General features: G+C 52.4%; 2 protein-coding genes across 16 annotated transcripts in view; one reads left to right on the top strand and one right to left on the bottom strand.

Moving 5' to 3' along the window:
* Positions 1–866: 866 nt before the first annotated feature.
* STOML1 (stomatin like 1) lies at positions 867–9,127 on the bottom strand. Of its 5 annotated transcripts, XM_069457579.1 has the most exons (8): positions 7,304–7,354; positions 7,037–7,146; positions 6,314–6,379; positions 6,048–6,197; positions 5,551–5,754; positions 2,473–2,647; positions 1,822–2,034; positions 867–1,353 (listed from the first exon to the last, which is right to left on the bottom strand). In XM_069457579.1, exons 4-8 carry the CDS (start codon positions 6,174–6,176, stop codon positions 1,160–1,162), a joined length of 915 nt encoding a protein of 304 aa, XP_069313680.1. In that variant the 5' UTR covers positions 6,177–6,197; positions 6,314–6,379; positions 7,037–7,146; positions 7,304–7,354; the 3' UTR covers positions 867–1,159. The 5 variants fall into 5 exon arrangements, with proteins under 5 accessions (XP_069313680.1, XP_069313656.1, XP_069313687.1 ...); XM_069457555.1 differs by lacking the exons at positions 6,314–6,379; positions 7,037–7,146 and adding an exon at positions 8,950–9,127 and having other exon boundaries at positions 7,304–7,410; XM_069457586.1 differs by lacking the exon at positions 7,037–7,146 and having other exon boundaries at positions 7,304–7,344.
* Positions 9,128–11,261: 2,134 nt separating this feature from the next.
* PML (PML nuclear body scaffold) overlaps positions 11,262–17,211 on the top strand; it is a 43,976-nt gene continuing 38,026 nt past the window's right edge. For 4 of the 11 annotated variants that reach the window (XM_069481982.1, XM_069482010.1, XM_069481971.1 and 1 more), the window contains exons 1-2: positions 11,275–11,467; positions 13,587–14,062. In XM_069481982.1, the coding sequence (XP_069338083.1) occupies positions 11,333–11,467; positions 13,587–14,062 (611 nt within the window). In that variant the 5' untranslated portion in view covers positions 11,275–11,332. Of the gene's footprint in view, positions 11,468–13,586; positions 14,063–17,211 lie in introns of all 11 variants that reach the window. The other 7 variants (XM_069481991.1, XM_069482001.1, XM_069482038.1 and 4 more) reach the window with 4 other exon arrangements.

The following is a 17,211-nucleotide window of genomic DNA, read 5'->3' as shown; positions in this document are numbered from 1 at the left end:
CCCTGGGGAACCGGGGTTGTGGGCTGGGCCACTGGAGCAGAAATCCGGGCTGGCTCCTGAGGCCAGGCCTCAATGACTGTTTTCTTCCCTCAGCCAGTGGACAAATGGGTGACCCGGGGGTATGGGGGGAGAAGCTGACAGTGGCCCCAACTCCTCTCTTGAATGGGTTGCAAGCCCCCACCTGCCCACCATTAAGTTAACATGTTTGCGGGACCAGCTCTGGCTGCTTACCCCTCGCTTTCCTGGCAGCCCTGTACCCCAACTACAAAGAGAAACAGAGAGCTCCCCACCCTGCCCCACCCCACCTCTGCTCCCAGGGGCTTTGAGACGCTCAGGAAGAACTTCAAATATTGTTGACGGTCTGTGCCAGCCCCCAGGGCCTTGGTCCCTGCCTGGGCCAGCAGGAGGGGCATCGCCTCGTGGGCCCCCCAGCCCACCCCACAGCCCTCAGGGCCCCGCTCACCACTTCTCTCCTATACATTATAAACACATTTATTTGTCTCTCGTAAAAAGCGCAGGAATGCAGGGCTCTCCTTCATGCTGCCCTGGGCCCCAGCTCCTCGGGCATGCAGGACGGAGCTGGGCAACAGTCCAGGCGTCTTGGGGAGCAGCGCCAGGGGAGGAGCAGGCCCTGCTCTTTCCCATTTCCCCCCTCCCCACTAGGCCGCGCCTGGACTGCAAGCAGGAAGGCAGCGGCCCAATCCCCAGGCGCTTGGCTGCAGTGACCTCTTCTTGGAGGCTGTTCCTTCTCCTCCCACCCCTCGGATCCCGCCTTGGAGCTTAGAGCCATGTGCTTTGTTCCCTCACACAGGGACCAAGTCAGCTGCCGGCAGACTGTCTCTGGGTCCTGCCTCTCCCGTCAGGAAGCCCACAGGACAGGGCAGGCCTGGCTCTCCTGTTGTCACTCCATGTACTCAGCTCAGGCCGGGGTACTCCACTGGGGACAGGGATGGGCAAAGGCTTGTCCAGAGAACCACTGGAGAAGTACAGGGCAGCCTGACCCAGCCTCTCCCAGCTTCCATCTGTGGGCTGCTGGCTGGGCCTGAAACATCTTAGGGCCTCAACTCCCCAAGGTGCAGACCAATGCCTCCTCCTCCAAGAAGCCCCTCCAGCTTGGTGCCAGGCTCGGGGCTGGGCCAAGGATGGTCAGCCAGGGCTGCTACTTCAGAGCCTTGAGAACAGCCTCCAGCTTCATGGCCACAGCCAGGTCGCCCTTCACCTTCAGCCGCCCACTCACGTAGGCCCCCAGGGGCCGCAGCTCCCTGCACAACAGGGCCTGCAGGTCTGCCTCAGTCATCTCCACCACCACGTCAGGGATGCCATCAGGCACCCCATGTCCCACCTTTCCTTGCCCTGTGGGGAAAAAGAAAACTGGGTATTAGTAGAGGGACAGCTATGGGGGACGTAGGGGTTATTATGTCCCACTGGGAGGAGTAGAGAGTACTGGTTAAGAGTTCGGGTGCTAACACCCTGGGCTTGAGTCCTATCAGCTGTGTGACTAGTTGGAGCCTCGGTTTCCAAATCTGTGAAATGGGGATGATGACAATCTCTAAATCATAGGTGAGATGTAGGTGAGGTAACGCATAAAAGGTGCTCGGCACAGAGCCCTCTTGCAGGGCCCCTGCTGTCGGAAGCCCAGCCATCCCATCCGAGTTGTCCTGCCGATGGCGGGAGACCAAGGCCTGGATAATCGCTATCTGAACCCGACTGCTGTGGGTTCGCCCCAAACTGTTGGCAGGAGCAGGGGTAGTCTAAAATAGTGCCATGGGGGAGGGTAACAAGCAACCTGGGTGGCAAGGAGGGCAGAGAGGGCAGCTGCACCTGTAGTGAGGTCCAGGAAGTAGATGCTCTGGGTGCCGCTAGGCAGGACGACATTGAACTGGTAGCAGGCCCCGACCTGGCTGACCAGGGCCTCGGACAGGAAGGGCTGGAGAGCAGTCAGCAACCCCTCAGCCACAGGCTGCTTCGGGCTGGGCCCAGCACCGACGTGAGCGACAGGTGGCTCAACTTCACTCACCATCTCCAAGGTGTCCACTGGGGGTGGCCAACAGGGTTGGGGAGGGAGGCAGAGAGAAAGAGGTCACTATCACTTACTGTGGCCTCTGTACCTTTTGTGGCAGTTTTCTCTTATATCCCCTTCAGGCCTCTGTTCAACTTCCTCCTCTGCTAAAATGCTGCCCCTGAATTTTCAGCCTAAACCCCCAGCCCTGTTGGAGCTACTCCAGCCTCAGCTGTAAAACTCTTTCCAGCTACCCTTCTGGTGCTGTCGCCCCCTCCCATGCAGGCTGCCAAAGGCCTCCACACACTCGCAGACATCTGCACTCTTCTCACTGCCTTAGCTCTAGAATCAGAGTGGGCCGAACGCCCGGGCTGTGTGCTGGACAGCAGGGCTTGGTTACGGGAGCAAGTAGCACAGTCTGTGCTGGACACCAAGCGGGTGAGCCCTCTGCCCTCCTCCCTGAGGCTCCTCACCTGGCCCTGGAGGAGGGGCGCCTCCTGCCAGGAAGTGGAGGGCCAGCTGCTGGAGGGTGCTGTCCAGGCTGGGCCCGCCCGGGCTGTCCTGGGGCGGCTGGAGCACGGCCTCCACTGCCAGCTCCACGCGGTCCACCTCCAGCCCCCAGGCCCTGGTCACGTCGTTGATTTCCAGCTGGAGGACAGCGTGGGGAGAAATGGAATTCATTCAACAAACTTTTCCTGAGCAACTTTTTGGGGCAGGCTAGTACCACCACGCGTGGCCACAGAGACACCACACTTGCCCTTGAGCAGCTCCCAGCCAGGGACGCAGGCAGAGGGCAACCACCACGCAGCTATGGTAAGTGCCAAGGCAGGAGGGAGGCGGTGGGGAGCCCCCACAGAGGGGGGCAAAGCCAGCAGGAGGAGGGATTCTCCAGGTGGAGGAGCCTTCCAGGCAATGGGACCAGCACGTGCGAAAGCCTAGACAGGAGAACCTGGAATATTCAAGGAGCTGGGAGTCACCAGAGTTCCAGTTAGCCGGATCCTCAGGTGTGGGCTGGGGACTGGAGACAGCTGAGGGGTCAGAGGCGGGTTGTTCCTGCTCGCTTGGATTCATTCCAAGGCAACAAGGAGCCCCAGCAAGGAGTTTAAGCAGGGAGGTGACGGCGAAAGATCCTGCTGGCTGCTGTGTGGACACTGACTTGGAGGGGCAGAGGGTGGAGACACAGAGACCAAGTAAGACATCATTTTAAACCGCAGCCAAGACATGGTGCGGATCTGGTGTAGGACAGAGGGCGGGCTGGGAAGCCCAGATGCGCTGAGGGAGACACAACTCTGCCCACCGTACGGAGCTCCAGCAAGACGCTAGAGAAGCACAAACACGGGCCCAGCACTGCCTGGCTGTGCGACACGGGAGGGCTGTTGGGGGGCGGGGGGTGGGGGGGGAGGAATCATGTTTCTGGCGTGGGTTCCTGGACGGACCATGAGCGTGGCGTTCACCTAGAGAGGACACACAGCTTGAGGAACCCCCAGGCGGATGAGCTCTCCCAAGAGGTCACGGATGAGGTCACAGAGTGGAGGAGGAGGAGGAGGAGGAGGAGGAGGAGGACGACGCAGAGGTGGCTGGGCTGCCGTGAGCTGAAGGAAGGGAGGGGCTGAGGACTGAGAAGTGCCCACTGGGCTGGCAAGTAGCAGGTCACCATGACGTTGGCCAGTGCCGTCTCAGGGGCCTGAGACACCCGGACTGAGAGTGGGGTATGGGATGGACACCTCGCAGAAGGCAAGTGCAGAGGGGGAGGGAGCAGACTGGGGCAAAGGGAGGGCTCGTTTCTATGCAGAAAGGAGGGGAAAGAGACGGGGTGAACAGAGGGAGGGGGGGTGTCCTGGGAGAGGAAGGGGACCCAGAGCACTGCAGGGACGGGCCTCAGAGGGAGGAAGGATGCAGGAAATGAGGCAGAAGAACAGCGCAGAAGTAGATGGGTTTGAAGGGGTGAAGCTGGAGGAGGCTGAAAGAGTGCTCGTCCTCGAGTCCTTCCTGCTGTGCTGCGCAGTGATGGGGCGGGGCTGGGGGAGGGCAGCGAAGGGTGACGCAGCCGCCTGGAGCCCTAGCGGGTAAGGAGTGGGTGGTGGCTGAGGGTCCAGCAGATGAGAGGTGGGGCGTCTGCAGGCCCTCCAGATAAAGAGTAGGCAAAAAGGAGAGTAAGAATGAGAAATGTACACTGGAACCAGGCTTTGAGGGCGGTGTGCTGGATTTTCTGAGCTTTTTTTTCCAACCATAGGCACCGACCCCACTCTACCAGGCGTCAGCTGAGTCTGGACAAGGGACCCTAAATGACTTGCACATCCTGGTGTGAGACTGACTTCCCCAAACTGCCTCTCTCCTACCAAAGCAATGTGCAACAAGGCCAAGATCAATTTTCTCTTCCTAAAGGTGAATTAATAAGGGATGTGGTTTTATGATAAACATTGTTATCCATTTGTTATCTGAGTTGTGCTACACTGAACACTGGGTTGGGGGGGGAGGGGAGGCGGGGGAAGGCCGGGTGGTCTGGCTGTGGCTCCGCTGTGCCCTTGATCATGGTCAAATTATTTCTGAGGCCTCCCCTTCATCCCCTTGGTGGTGGGGGGCCCAGGATGGGGACCCTCCAAGGAGGCTGGCTAGTTTCCTCCCTCCAAAATAAAACGGTAATACCAGTCCTCTTACAGCAACAATGTGACGCTGAGACACACAGGGGCAGACAAAAAGACTCCGTAAACCATAAGATGCTATCCCACAGCAGCTACTGTTGGGATCACAAATAGTATTTTCACAGGCATTTCACCTGGCTGGCTGCTGCCAGTTTGCTTCCTGAACGGATGGGGCCTCTAGGACTGGCGTTTATCCCACTCCCTCTGGGGCCTCTACCCCCAGGTCCCCTGGTGAAAGCGGAGCTCAGGGCAATGAGGGAAAACTCCACTCACATTCCCCTGTCAGGACCTGGGAGGAAGCACACGTTGAAGGGCTGCAAGGACATGCTGCCACATGTGTTTTCATTTCTACCCCATCGTGTAGCAGCAGGGATTTAAGGTGAATTCATGTAGATAATTTCCCATGCTCATGGAGAAGAGGCAGGAAAAAGATCCCAACGTCCTCATGCCCCTTTGTTCTGTTCCAAAAAGGAAACCAAAACCCTAAGAATGCACATGCTGCGCCGCGGGCGTGGAATTCCCCAGAAGGTGGCTGGGCTGGGTGAGTCTGTTTCCTTCACCCACCTGCCTGCGCCGTGAATCAGATCCGGAAGGGCGACTGCAGAGGCCCAGGGCCATCATGGCAGAGCAGTGAAGGGCACAACCTCAGCAGCCACAGGCAGGGCCCCAAGAATTTCTGCTGGGGCCACTTCCTCTTCTCAGGGAACCTTTGCCCAAGATCGCTATGGTCTGTGCCCACCTTCTGTTCCTCAACTCGTAGCCCCACCCAGACGCTGGCTCTTCAAAGGTGGTTACACTCTTGGGACACAGAGTACACTGAGGCCGAGAGGGCTGTGAGGCTTTGCTCACGGTGACTGCAGGTGGAGCCAGCCCCGTGCCAGCCACCGAGCCCTGCGTGGAGCTGCCTACCAGGAGCTGGTCACTGATCCTGAGCTTCTCCATCTGGATCTCCCGCAGCGGCCTCTTGAGCAGGGCCTTGGTCATGGCGTTCTGGGCTGTCATGCGCGTGGCTGTGTTCAGGTCCTTCACAGTCATCACCGACAGCACCGGGTCCCAGATACGAAACTGGACATCGGCCCCCACGGACAGCACAGCCCCATCCTTGGAGGCCAGCTGTGGGGGGAGGCCGTGAGAGAGGAGACACTCAAGGGGCTGGGGCTGCAGGGAGGTCAGGTCCACTGGGGCCACCCAGCATGACCCACCCACCTGGAGGCTGGCTCCTCAGGGGCAAAATGGTGTCCCCAAGTATGTGGGGTTAGGTGTAAGGTACAAGGACATCCTCTAGCCTCCATCCATTTTCTGTTCTCTTCTCCCCCTCCCCTCCAGGAGCCAAGGTCCTCGCACCCACAATACGCTCTGCACAAGTCCCCACTTCCTCTGTCCAGAGCCGCTGAGAAGCCCCTCACCTTGCAGGGAGGGACGCTGAAGGCTCGTGTCCTCAGATCTACCCTCTGAAAGGAGTCAATGAAGGGCAGGAGGAGAACCATGCCAGGGCCCTGGGGTGTCCGGATCCGACCCAGGCGGAACACGATCATGCGCTCATAGGTGGGCACGATCTGTCCACAGTGGCAAGGGAAAGGGTTGAAAATGGTCAGCTGGCTGGCAATGACGTTTGCCCAGGCCCCTTCCTCCCTTCTCCTCCCCTCGCCTTGGTCACAGTCAGGTATCTTACTTCCGTTTTTAGATGAGAAAACCAAGGCTCAGAAAGGTTAGGTGACTTGCTCAAAAATCACAATGCCTAAATGAAATAAGCAAAGTTTGAAACCAGTTCAAAGACCAGTAACTCCAAACACCACGCATCTCAACCACCACACTGCACTGACTTGATCCTTAGAGAAACTTCACCTCTGCGGTCTGAGCAGACATGACTCACACCAGAAAACTGTTTGCCCTTGGGTTAGTTAGGAGAAAAGGCGGGGCTACTCTAATAACACCCCCAGGCAAAGGACTTTGCCATCCATCTTCAGGTCCTTGGAACCGTTAGAGAAGCAGTTATGTCCCAATTAAGAAATGAAGGCCCAGAGAGGCAAAGCAAATTGTACAAAGTCACACAGCATTTGTTTCTGTGGCAGTTTTAGAACTAGGATCTAAGACCTTCTAAGGCCTCCCTTCCAGACTACACCACACCCAGAGGCTTTCTAGAGAAGCTGACTGTTGCCTAGGGCCCCACAAAGGGCAAGGCCTTCCTGACCTTCCACCTTCACCCCAGGTTTTAGATATGATGCTGAACTATAGCTGTAGTATTCATCCTTTTCCCAACTGCACCACCCCATGTTGAAAACCAGGCCTGAATTCCTACTATGCATTAAATCCTGCTGGGCCAAATTGGGTGTTTTCATTTCTAATTTAGCCTAGCCCAAAAGGAGGATGATTTGGCAAAGATATCTGTGCGCACCTTAAAGCCAGTGTCCAGATCCCAGAAATTGGGAGTTTAGGTAGACTTGTTTCTTCCCCTTACTGGCTCCCAGTAAGACTCTGGACAAGTCTGAGCCTCAGTTTGCTCATCTGAAAGATGGGAATGAACAATCCTTGCCTAGCCCATTTCACAGAGGTGTAATAATACAGTGTTTAGGGAAAGTGGGGCAGGGGGAAAATTCATTCATCAATGCCAAAGCTCTCAGTGTGACCCAACCACCCTGGGGACTGACCCCACCAGCCTTACCTTCAGGGCAAACCAGCCAGAAATTGGGAAGGTGACCAAAAGCAGCAAGAACCCCAGGAAACTGATGAAGCCATGGCAGAGGCAGGAGGGCCAGCTCTGGGGTGCATCTGGGAGCAAGAGAAAAGAGCAGTCAAGGAACACCAACCGGGCCTGGCAGAAAACCTGCAAGTAGAGTGAACTTGGTCAAGTGCACCTTTTGCCCACCTTCCCCTTTAGAGGCTCCCTTCTTCTCAGGGCTCTCAGTTTGGCCCCTTGCCCAATGCCCCTTTATCTTTGGGCAGATGCTAGTTAGGGATTGTTCCCTTGTCCCATACATCGACACTAATCTGTCCCAAGTCCAGCAACCCTCACAAGGCCTCACTCTCTGCTAGGCAACAGCCATTGAATCCGAGAATCCAATCCATGTGATGCTCTCCTCACTGGACTGAGCAGGGGTCAGTCCCCTCATCTAATTTATATTGCCCACCCATACCTGACACAGACCCAGGAGCACCTGGGCATCTGTAAAAGCGCTGGGGTGAACTGAATGCTGATGGCATAACACATTCCTCCTCTACCATCATCAGCTCAGAAGCCTGCTTTCAACGAGTCCTTACAGAGACGCCTTGGCCTACAGGGATATAGCATTAATGGCTCATCATAGGAGCCACAGATGTTTTCTATCCCTCACTCCATTTTAATGCCCTATGGACCATTACAAATGCATATTTCAATTCAAGCAATTTGTGGGGGAGTGGGGACTAGGAAATTGAGGCTCATCCATGCCAAAGGTCCAGACCCTGGAGAACCAGGAGCCCAGGACAGGAGTGGAGCTGAGGCATCTCCAGAATCTGGGAGGAGGTTATTTGCTGCTTTCCTTCTCCTCCCAACCCTGGATGGGAAGCAGGAGCCTCTGCTCCATCCTTCCAGGAAGCCCATGTCCTCTGGGCTCTCTAGGCCCCAGGGCACGGAGGCTCCAGCTTTCTGCCTGGCTCTGATCCGTGGGGACTCCGTAGGAAAAGCATCCTTGGATAGGGGCAGCTGTCAGTACAGGAGGGCCAGGGAGGGATCGAATCCGCCAAGGTTTGGTGGTCAGGCTGAAGAGTGTGGGATTTGGCCTGTGGGCCGAGGGAGCCAAGGGACAAGACAGAACCAGGGCAGACACAACTGGCAGTTGAGGGTCTGCCTTTTTGGTCCACGTATCTGGGAGATGCCCTGTCCTCGGGAAACAGGGAGATGCTTGGTCCCAGAGCTTCTAGAGGTGCCCGCTAGGGTGAAGATTGTTCCATTTCTCTGTGGCAGGTCCCCTTAGAGAGGCTGGTGGCCTCCTCTGCCTAGACCTCGGTTTCTTTCTATGAAAAAATGGGAACTTGAAACCTCTGGCCAGGCCTAAAGGGCTGATAAGAGCCAAGAAGAAATGTGGTGGGGCAGGTTTTGGAGGATGGGAGCTACGCTGGCTCTGGGGCCAGAGCCCCATGACCCTAGGGGAGACCAGCGCTAGCACCCCAGTGCCCGGTGAAGCCCCCTCACCACATCGTATCCTTTTCTCGGCCCCTCCGCTTAGGGTTGGAGGGCGCCAGGCCGGCCGACTCCTTAGAGGCCGAGAGTTCGGGCCTGGGGGTGCCGGCCGGTCCCCGCTGAGTCCGCCGTGCTCTGCGGCCACTCACCGGCCCCTGTCCCCACGCCGCCCCGCTCCGGGGACAAGCAGCCCTTCTGCGAGCCCAGAAAGCCAAAGCTCGACTGCTGGAAGCGGTCAAAATCCCCCAGGGGCAGCGCACGGTACCCAGACCGGCCAAGCATGGCTCTTGACAGGGGACACGCCCCGCGCCCCTGCGCCGTGCCCGCCCTGACCAGCTGGCCTTTACACCACCCCGCCCCTGCTGGTCGCGGCTTCCGGCTTCACTTGCGCGGCCGCAGGCGGCCGGGGCGCAGGAGGAGAAGGCCGTCCCGAGCTCGCTCCCGCCGTCGCACAGCGCCCCCTGTGATGGGAGGACCGAACTGCGGCCCGGGCCGGGGGGCGTGATCTGCGTTCCGGGAGCTCCCAGGGGGTCATCGCCGCCTCCTCCCTGCTCCTACTTGGCCTTAGAAAAGCGGGAGGGGAAGCTGGGCTTCTTAAGAGGAATCGGTCTCCAGAATCAAGGAAATGCTGTCGTCAGCCTTATTAGCACTGCTCTCTAAGCGCACACCCTGGAGGGAGCGTGCCTTATCTAGACGTAGGGTTTCTCCAGGGCGTGGTCGGCAAGTTACTCCTCTTTGTGTCCCCCAGAGCTCAGCAAGCAAGGGCCGGCATAAAGCAGGTCTCAGTACTTATTTGTTGAATGACAGCCAGGTCATTGCAGTCAAGGTGGAGTGGAACGGCCTGGACTCTAGCGCAAAAAGAGAAATTTCATATGCTGACCTCAGGAAGCATGTCAGAGTGAGGAGGAAGGGCATAGCACACAGCTATGGGGGGGGGGGGTCGGGGGAGGCGGGAAGATCATCACAGCGGCGGGTCCCTCAGTCCTGCAGGTCCAGAAACAGCCTGCCCCTTGATCCCCTACTCAGAGATAACTTGCCTCTCCATGGCTTGAGAAAACCCAAATGTAAATCGTGAATTTACTCTGAGAAGTGTTAAGATCCAACAGGAAGTTGGGGCAGGCTGGGAGCAGGCTGTCTTCCAAAGCAAGCAAAGAAACTAATAGAAGTTTCCCAATGCTGCCTTCTCAGCCACCCCCTCCACTCCAGCCCCCCATACTGCCACAGCCCACTTCTGGTCCCTTCGCAGGTGGCTGCCCACCATATTTGGCTTTTCCCACTTTGGCGGACTGATTCTAAAGGCCTGGGGGTACTGACCAGGCTGCAGAGTAGGGCAGGTTCCTGAGGCCTCTCACCACAGTCCCTGGGAAGTTGGGTCTCTCCTAACCCTTGTCCCTCTACCGGCCAGACTATAAGCTTTACAAGAACAAGGCCCTGTCACCATCCCTTCTAGTCTAAGTTCGAACAGAGCACAGAATGGGTACACAGGGGCCAGCATAGTGGTTGGGATGGTTGAAGTTTGTAGCTGGGGCACTGGCCCAGTATGGCCACCTGGAGCTGGGCCCTTTTCTTTCAACAGCTGGGGGTCTGGCATGCTTTGCCATTGACCAAGAAGACCTACTTTGCTCTCCCCTCACCCCTTTCATACCTGCTGCAAGCTCTCCCCCTCTCTCCCTGCCTCCTGGACTCACCAGCCTTTCCAGCTGCCACTCAAGGTATCGCCCTGTTCCCTCAACCCCAGTCAGTGTCCTCCCAGTGTCTGTGACTCGGGTCCCTCCTCTGCATCCTAGACCAAGCCACCTGCTCCTAGGTTGTCAGAGTGACGGTCCCAACATACATAGCTGATCATGTTGTTCCCTGGTTCCAAACCCTTCACCCACTCTATCACACAGAACTGGTCCCAGCTCACCCCTTAGCCGTTAATTTCTGACGAGTCCCCTCTTAAATATGAAAATGGCCAAACTTAGTTCCTGATCAGGCTCTCTTGTTTCAAACCTCCATGCCTTTTGCAAGTGTGCCCACACATATTCAGGAATCCCTGACTCCCTGGTGAATTCCCACAGCTCCTTCAGGTCCCAGCTGAGGGATCTAGTTTCTAGAAAATCTCCGTTTGGGGGCTTCTTGGAAAGCAGGGGGGGCCGCGTGTGGTTCATCTCTGTGTGCCCGGCTCCCAGCTGGAGGTGGCACACAGCTGTGCCAGTGTGAGCTGAACGAAGGGATCAGAGCCGGGTTGGGACCGCCTCCCTCCCGGCCAGCTCTGCCTCTGTCCTTGTACCGGGGTGGGCTGTACGCCTGCTCCCCTCCGGCCCCTTCGTCCTCCCGGCTCTGGGCGGGTTTTCAAATCCGACCGTCCGCCCCTCTGCCCCGGGAACCGCCCCCTGCTCGGGTCTCACTTCCTCTCGGGAGGCGGGCCCCGGGCCGGCACCGCCCCTTTCCGAAGCTCGTGGGGCTCAGCCATCTGGCTCGCGCCTCCAGTTCAGCTTTTCCTTCCGTCCTCCGATATCAAAACCGAGAATCGAAACTACGCTGGAGTCCATGCAGCAGGAGCCCGCACCCTCCCGGTCTCCGCGGCCCCAGCGCGACCCCACCTTGTCCCACGCGCCCACCATGCCTCCCCCGGAGACCCCCGCAGAAGGCCAGCCGTCCAGCCCCAGCCCCAGCCCTGCAGAGGTACTATTGAGTTCGGGGATGGTGGGGTTAGGCTTTGTGGGTTTGCTGTGGTAGGGGAAAGGGTGAGAAGAGAGTGGGTCTAATGGGCGACTTGGTTAAGTACCTTAAAGAGTGACACAAAGAGGCAAGAGCAGACACCAGACGCTCTTGTCTGGGACACGGGTAGGGAGGGTAGGATGGAGTAGAAAAGGGGGCCGGGATGAGTTGCAGGGGGCCTCTCCGGGTTGCGGCTCTCCACTGAGCAGTTGGGTAAGATGCCGGGGTCAGGGGCAGCGGGACAGGGCTCCCTTGCCCACTCCGGACCCTGTCGCTTGGCTCCTGCCTCAGATGAAAGACCACAAATCGGAGAGAACAGAGGTTGTAGCCTTGTTGCGCTGGCCTGGAGCCAGGGGAATGCCCCGGGCATGGCAAAACTAAAACCCAAGTTCCCAGATCAGAGGTGGGAAACTGGCCAAGGCCTCCCGGCTCCTGTGATTTCTCAGAAATCCTCTTGGAATGCTCTTCCTGCCCTCCTCCCGCCGCCATCCCCGCCCCAAAGGGACTACTTAGTACTTAGGTCTCTTGCTCTGTGTCCTTCCAGCCCCATCAAGAAAGTACAAATAACACTATATTACAGTAACTTTTATTATTAGCATTATTATAATTAAGAACAATATTACTTAACAATACTGGTTAACATTTTTTGAGCACTGCATATATACCAGGTACTGTATTTAAGTGCCTGCTTTTTGCATTTTTTTCACTGTGGTAAAATATATGTAATGTAAAAGTTACCATGCTAACCATTTCTAAGTGTACAATTCAGTGGCAGTAAGTACATTCACAGTGTTGCGTAACCATCACTACCGTCTATTTCCATAACTTTTCAACATCCCAGAAACTCTGTACCCTTTAAGCTGTAGGGGAGGAAAAAATGTCTTCTGTCCTAGGTTCCTTGGCTGGGCTGTGAGTTAAATTGACATAAGACAGATAAACAGGGGAAAACCCGTATTTAATTATATACATACACTTGCGAGTGTATGTGAAACTGAGAGTCAGGTGGTTGAAACTAGATAGCCTCCTGGTGGAGGCAGGTTATGATAAGGGCTGGGGAGGAAACTGGTGGTAAAAGTTGTCTGGCTATGCAGATAAAAAGTTCTCAGGTAATAAAAGTTGTCTTGGAGCAGCTTTCTTCTGCTGTAGATACTTTTACTAATGTAGATTTCCTTTATAGATGTAAATTTCTTTTTTTTACAAAAGGACAGCTTTTCAGCACTCTTCCTGGGCCTGCAGTTTCTCAGAATAACCAGCTCAAAATATGCCAAAGAAGGATATTTTTGGGGTGGCATATTTTGGTCTCCTACAGTCATATTTTGGAGTGGTGTGTCCTGAGTCCCAACAAAGCAATAGCTCCTCACTTCCCTCTTCCCCTAGCCCTTGGTAACTTCTCATCTACCTTCTGTTTCTATGAACTTGCTTTCTAGATACTTGATTTAAGTGGAATCATACAGTATTTCTTTCACTTAGCATAATGTCTTCAAGGTGCATCCTTGTCACATGTATAAGAATTTGATTCCTTTTTAATGCTCAATAATGTTCAATTATATGAGTAGACCATGTTTTGTTGATCTATTCATCTGTGGATACTTGGATTATTTCCACCTTTTGGCTATTGTGAATAGTGTTCCCATGAACACTCGTGTACAAGTATCTATTTGGGTCCTTGTTTTCTTTCAGGTCTTTTGGGTTTATATGTAGGAGGGGAATTGTTGGGTCATATGGTAGATCTATGTTTAACTCTTTGAGGAACCCCCAAACTGTGCTAAGTACTTTATATGAGGTTGGTACTTAGTGTATCTACCTTCCAAACTGAGTTCCTTGAAGGCAGGATGTATTCTACACATTCCTGTATGTCTGGGGCTAGTGCTGTGCCTGGTGGGAAGTAGGTGGTCAATCAGTTGTGCTCTAAGGCATGAGTAAATGGGGACATTGAGGTGCTGATAAGCCAGGGTTTTGCATCATCCAATGTCAGGAATGGAATATGAGGTCTCAGGCTAGCCTTCAGCCATAGGGTTGGATAGCTGGTGGGTGGGGACTCCTGGGACTTCTCTAGGCCTCACCCCTGTTTCTGGTCTCCCAGCAATCCACAGAGGAACAGGAGGAGGAATTCCAGTTCCTGCACTGCCAGCGCTGCAAGGTGGAAGCCAAGTGCCCCAAGCTGCTGCCTTGCCTGCACACGCTGTGCTCTGGATGCCTGGAGGCACCGGTCACAAAGTGCCCCATCTGCCAGGAGCCCTGGCCCCCGGGCACTGACTTACTGCCGCTGGATAACGTCTTTTTCGAGAGTCTGCAGCGGCGCCTGTCGGTGTACCGGCAGGTCATGGACGCGAGGGCAGTTTGCATCCGCTGCAAAGAGTTAGCGGACTTCTGGTGCTTTGAGTGCGAGCAGCTCCTCTGTGCCAGGTGCTTCGAGGCGCACCAGTGGTTCCTCAAGCACGAGGCCCGGCCCCTGGCTGAGCTGCGCAGCAAGTCGGTGCATGAGTTCCTGGATGGCACGCGCAAGTCCAACAACATCTTCTGCTCCAACCCCAACCACCGCACCCCTACGCTGACCAGGTGAGTGGGCTGGCGCGGTGTGGGGTGGCAGCACAGGGTGGCTGGCGCATCCTGAGAGCCAGGTAGAGTCACAGCTGGGGACAGGGAGCTTCTACGGCCTTACAGCTCAAAATGTGGTTTGCAGACATACAACATCTGTAGAGATGACCACAATTTATGCTATTGGTCCCCACGTGGATGGATAGTAATACTTTCCAATTTCCCCTTCCAATAAATAATGCTGCAGAATCATCTTTGCACCTTATCCAGTGATTTCTTTAGGATATATGTTTAGGAGTGCTATTGCTGGCTGGGTGAGGGGGTATGAAAATTCTACATTTGATACGTGTTACCAAACTGCCCTTTAGCAGGTCTTAGAGTAGAATTTTCTGTAAGCCCAAGGGAATCTCAGTAAGGCTGGATTCTAGGATCAGATGCAGGTAGTTTTATTAATAATTTCTATCTGAAAAGTCGAAGCCGTAACATCTGGTAGTGCTATCTGCGAATGTATGAAAAAAAAATAAAATAAAATCTAGTTATAATTATTTTTATTAGACAGATTTTAATTCAGTTTTTAAATAGGTAATATATTCATATGGTTCACAAAACTTGTAAGGATAGAGAGAGAGTGAGAGCAAAATCTTCTGTCCATTCCCATCTGCCTAATCCCCACCACTTCTCCCATCCACAGATAACCATTGTTATTAGTTTTGATTTTGTCACAGAGCTTCTTTTTTAATATATACCCAGATAGGAGTAGTCCTATAAGGTCTTCTTTTCCCCTCTTTTAGCATAACTATGTGAAGTTTTGACCACCCAGAAATGATGGCTTGTATGAAGTTCTTCTGTGTACTGCTTCCTAGGGATCCACTTGCAAAGCCAATGTGTTCACTGGTTCCTGCCACAACTCAGAGCGACATTCCTGCTAAACTACATACCTGCTAAACCGAGTGTGGCGGAGTGTGGCTTGTTTCTTTTTTCCAGATCTATTCCGCCACTGCCAGAATAAGCTTTCCCCTCAGAGTCCTCAACAGCTGATATTACTAGTTTAATTTGCACTTCTTTTCTTATTGTTAAAGTTGAGTGGCTTTTCCATTTGTTTATTGGCCATTGTGTTTCTTCATTTGTGAATTGCCAGTGTAGGTCCTTTGCCCATTCCCCGCCCCTTTGAGGAATTAGTATCTTTATTTGTACAAGACTGTTACAGTGCAAATGTTATCCCCTCCTCCATCCCCCATGTTGACTGTTTGTCATTTCACTTAGTATGTGGTATCATGTTTAAAATAAATCTTTAGGCTGGGCACAGTGGCTCACGCCTGTAATCCTAGCTCTCTGGGAGGCCGAGGCCGGCGGATTGTTTGAGCTCAGGAGTTCGAGACCAGCCTGAGCAAGACCAAGACTCCGTCTCTACTAAAAATAGAAAGACATGATATGGACAGCTAAAAATATATATAGAAAAAATTAGCCAGGCATGGTGGCGCATGCCTATAGTCCCAGCAACTCGGGAGGCTGAGGCAGGAGGATCGCTTGAGCCCAGGAGTTTGAGGTTGCTGTGAGCTAGGCTGATGCCACGGCACTCTAGTCTGGGCAACAGAGTGAGACTCTGTCTCAAAAAAATAAATAAATAAAATCTTTATTTTATGTACTCAAATCCATCATCTCTTTCTTTATTGTGTCTGGCTTTGATGCATCCCAGGAGAGCTTTTTCTATGCCAAGATTAAAAATATTCTTTTTCATATTCTATTTTAATAATTGTTTTGTTATTATAATTAAATCTTTAATTTGTATAGAATTTATTTTTGTGCACGGTATAAGAGAGGAATCTGCACTTCATTTTTCTCTCCAAATGGAAATCCAGTGGTCTCAGAAGCATTTATTGGATAGTCCACTCTATGCCCTTTTTACCATGTACTAAACGCCCATGTAGTCACTGGTGTGTCTATAGATCTCTGTTCCGTGCCAATGATCTATTCCTGCTCTAACCCTCACTGCTGTAGGATTTCTGTAGCTTTTCCCCATTCTCCTTCAAAAATAATTTTGTTTTTCTTTTGCTCTTACAATTTATGCAGTTTCAAAACTTACATATTCATTGGGATTTTGATTGAAATCGCATTAAATCTGGGGAGATTTTATACCTTTATTCACATATATCTTGAACTCACAAACTTACAATATTTAATAATATTGTGAATGGAATCTTTTTACATTATAATTTCTAACTGGTTAAATTAGTATTCACTAATGCTCTTAATTTATGTATCTTAATATTATATTTAGCCATCTTTATTGAACTCTTTTATTAGTTCTAGTAAGTTTTTCAGTTGATTTGTTTGGATTTTCTAGGTAAACAATCATATCATCTAAAAATTGTGGGATTTTTTTTCTTTCCAGTATTTGTACATATTACTACTTTTTATAACTTCATTTCATTGTCTAAACCCACCAAAACAATATTGAATTATAGTGGTTAGAAAAGGCAACTTTATTTTGTTCCTGTCCTTTTATTTAAAAAAAATTTTTTTTTAAATTGGGAAGGCACAGCCTTCAGAACAAGTGAAAGTATGCTTTCCCAATTCCTGTCTTTAATGAGAAAGTTTCTTATGTTTTCTTGTTAAGTATGATGTTTATTGCTGACTTCCTTGGATAATTTTTAAATATCACATTAAGAAAAGAAAGTTACTTCCCATTCGTGGTTTACTAATAGTTTTGTTGTTGTTATTTTGTTTTATTTTTAACTCAGAAATAGGTGTCTTTTTGGACTTTATGAAAGTGTCCTTTCACTTTTTAGTATGACAAATTAAATCAGTGTGTTTCTTTATGTTGAACCATTCTTTAATTTACAGGAGGAAAAACCCTACTTGCTCATGATATACTATTATCTTAATTTATAGCTAGGTTTCATCTAGTAATATTTTATTTATGCTATTATCTATATTCGTAAATGTAATCAATTTTTGTATGAATGTGTGTGATTTCTTCATCAGGTTTTCTTACCCATTTTACACTAATCTCTTTTAATGAATTTGTAAGTTTTCATTTTTTGAACATGGTAATACAGTCGTCCCTCAGTGTCTGTAGGGGAGTGGTTCCAGGGTCCCCCACAGATACCAAAATCCACAGAGGCTCAATCCCTGATGGGAAAATGGTGCAGTATTTGCATATAACCTAC

Source organism: Eulemur rufifrons, chromosome 2 (assembly GCF_041146395.1).
Source record: "Eulemur rufifrons isolate Redbay chromosome 2, OSU_ERuf_1, whole genome shotgun sequence".
Taxonomy (NCBI): Eukaryota; Metazoa; Chordata; class Mammalia; order Primates; family Lemuridae; genus Eulemur; species Eulemur rufifrons.
This window is presented reverse-complemented; position numbering and strand designations above follow the sequence as displayed.

Bases quoted from the DNA above. Each gene is read 5' to 3' on its own strand.
- STOML1 (XM_069457555.1), bottom strand. From the start codon at position 9,082: ATGCTTGGCCGGTCTGGGTACCGTGCGCTGCCCCTGGGGGATTTTGAC. The intron at 7,411-8,949 runs GTGAGTGGCCGC...TCTTGCTCCCAG, and splicing joins CGGCGTGGGGACAGGGGCCG to ATGCACCCCAGAGCTGGCCC. The intron at 2,648-5,550 runs GTAGGCAGCTCC...GCTGTCCTCCAG, and splicing joins GGATCAGTGACCAGCTCCTG to CTGGAAATCAACGACGTGAC.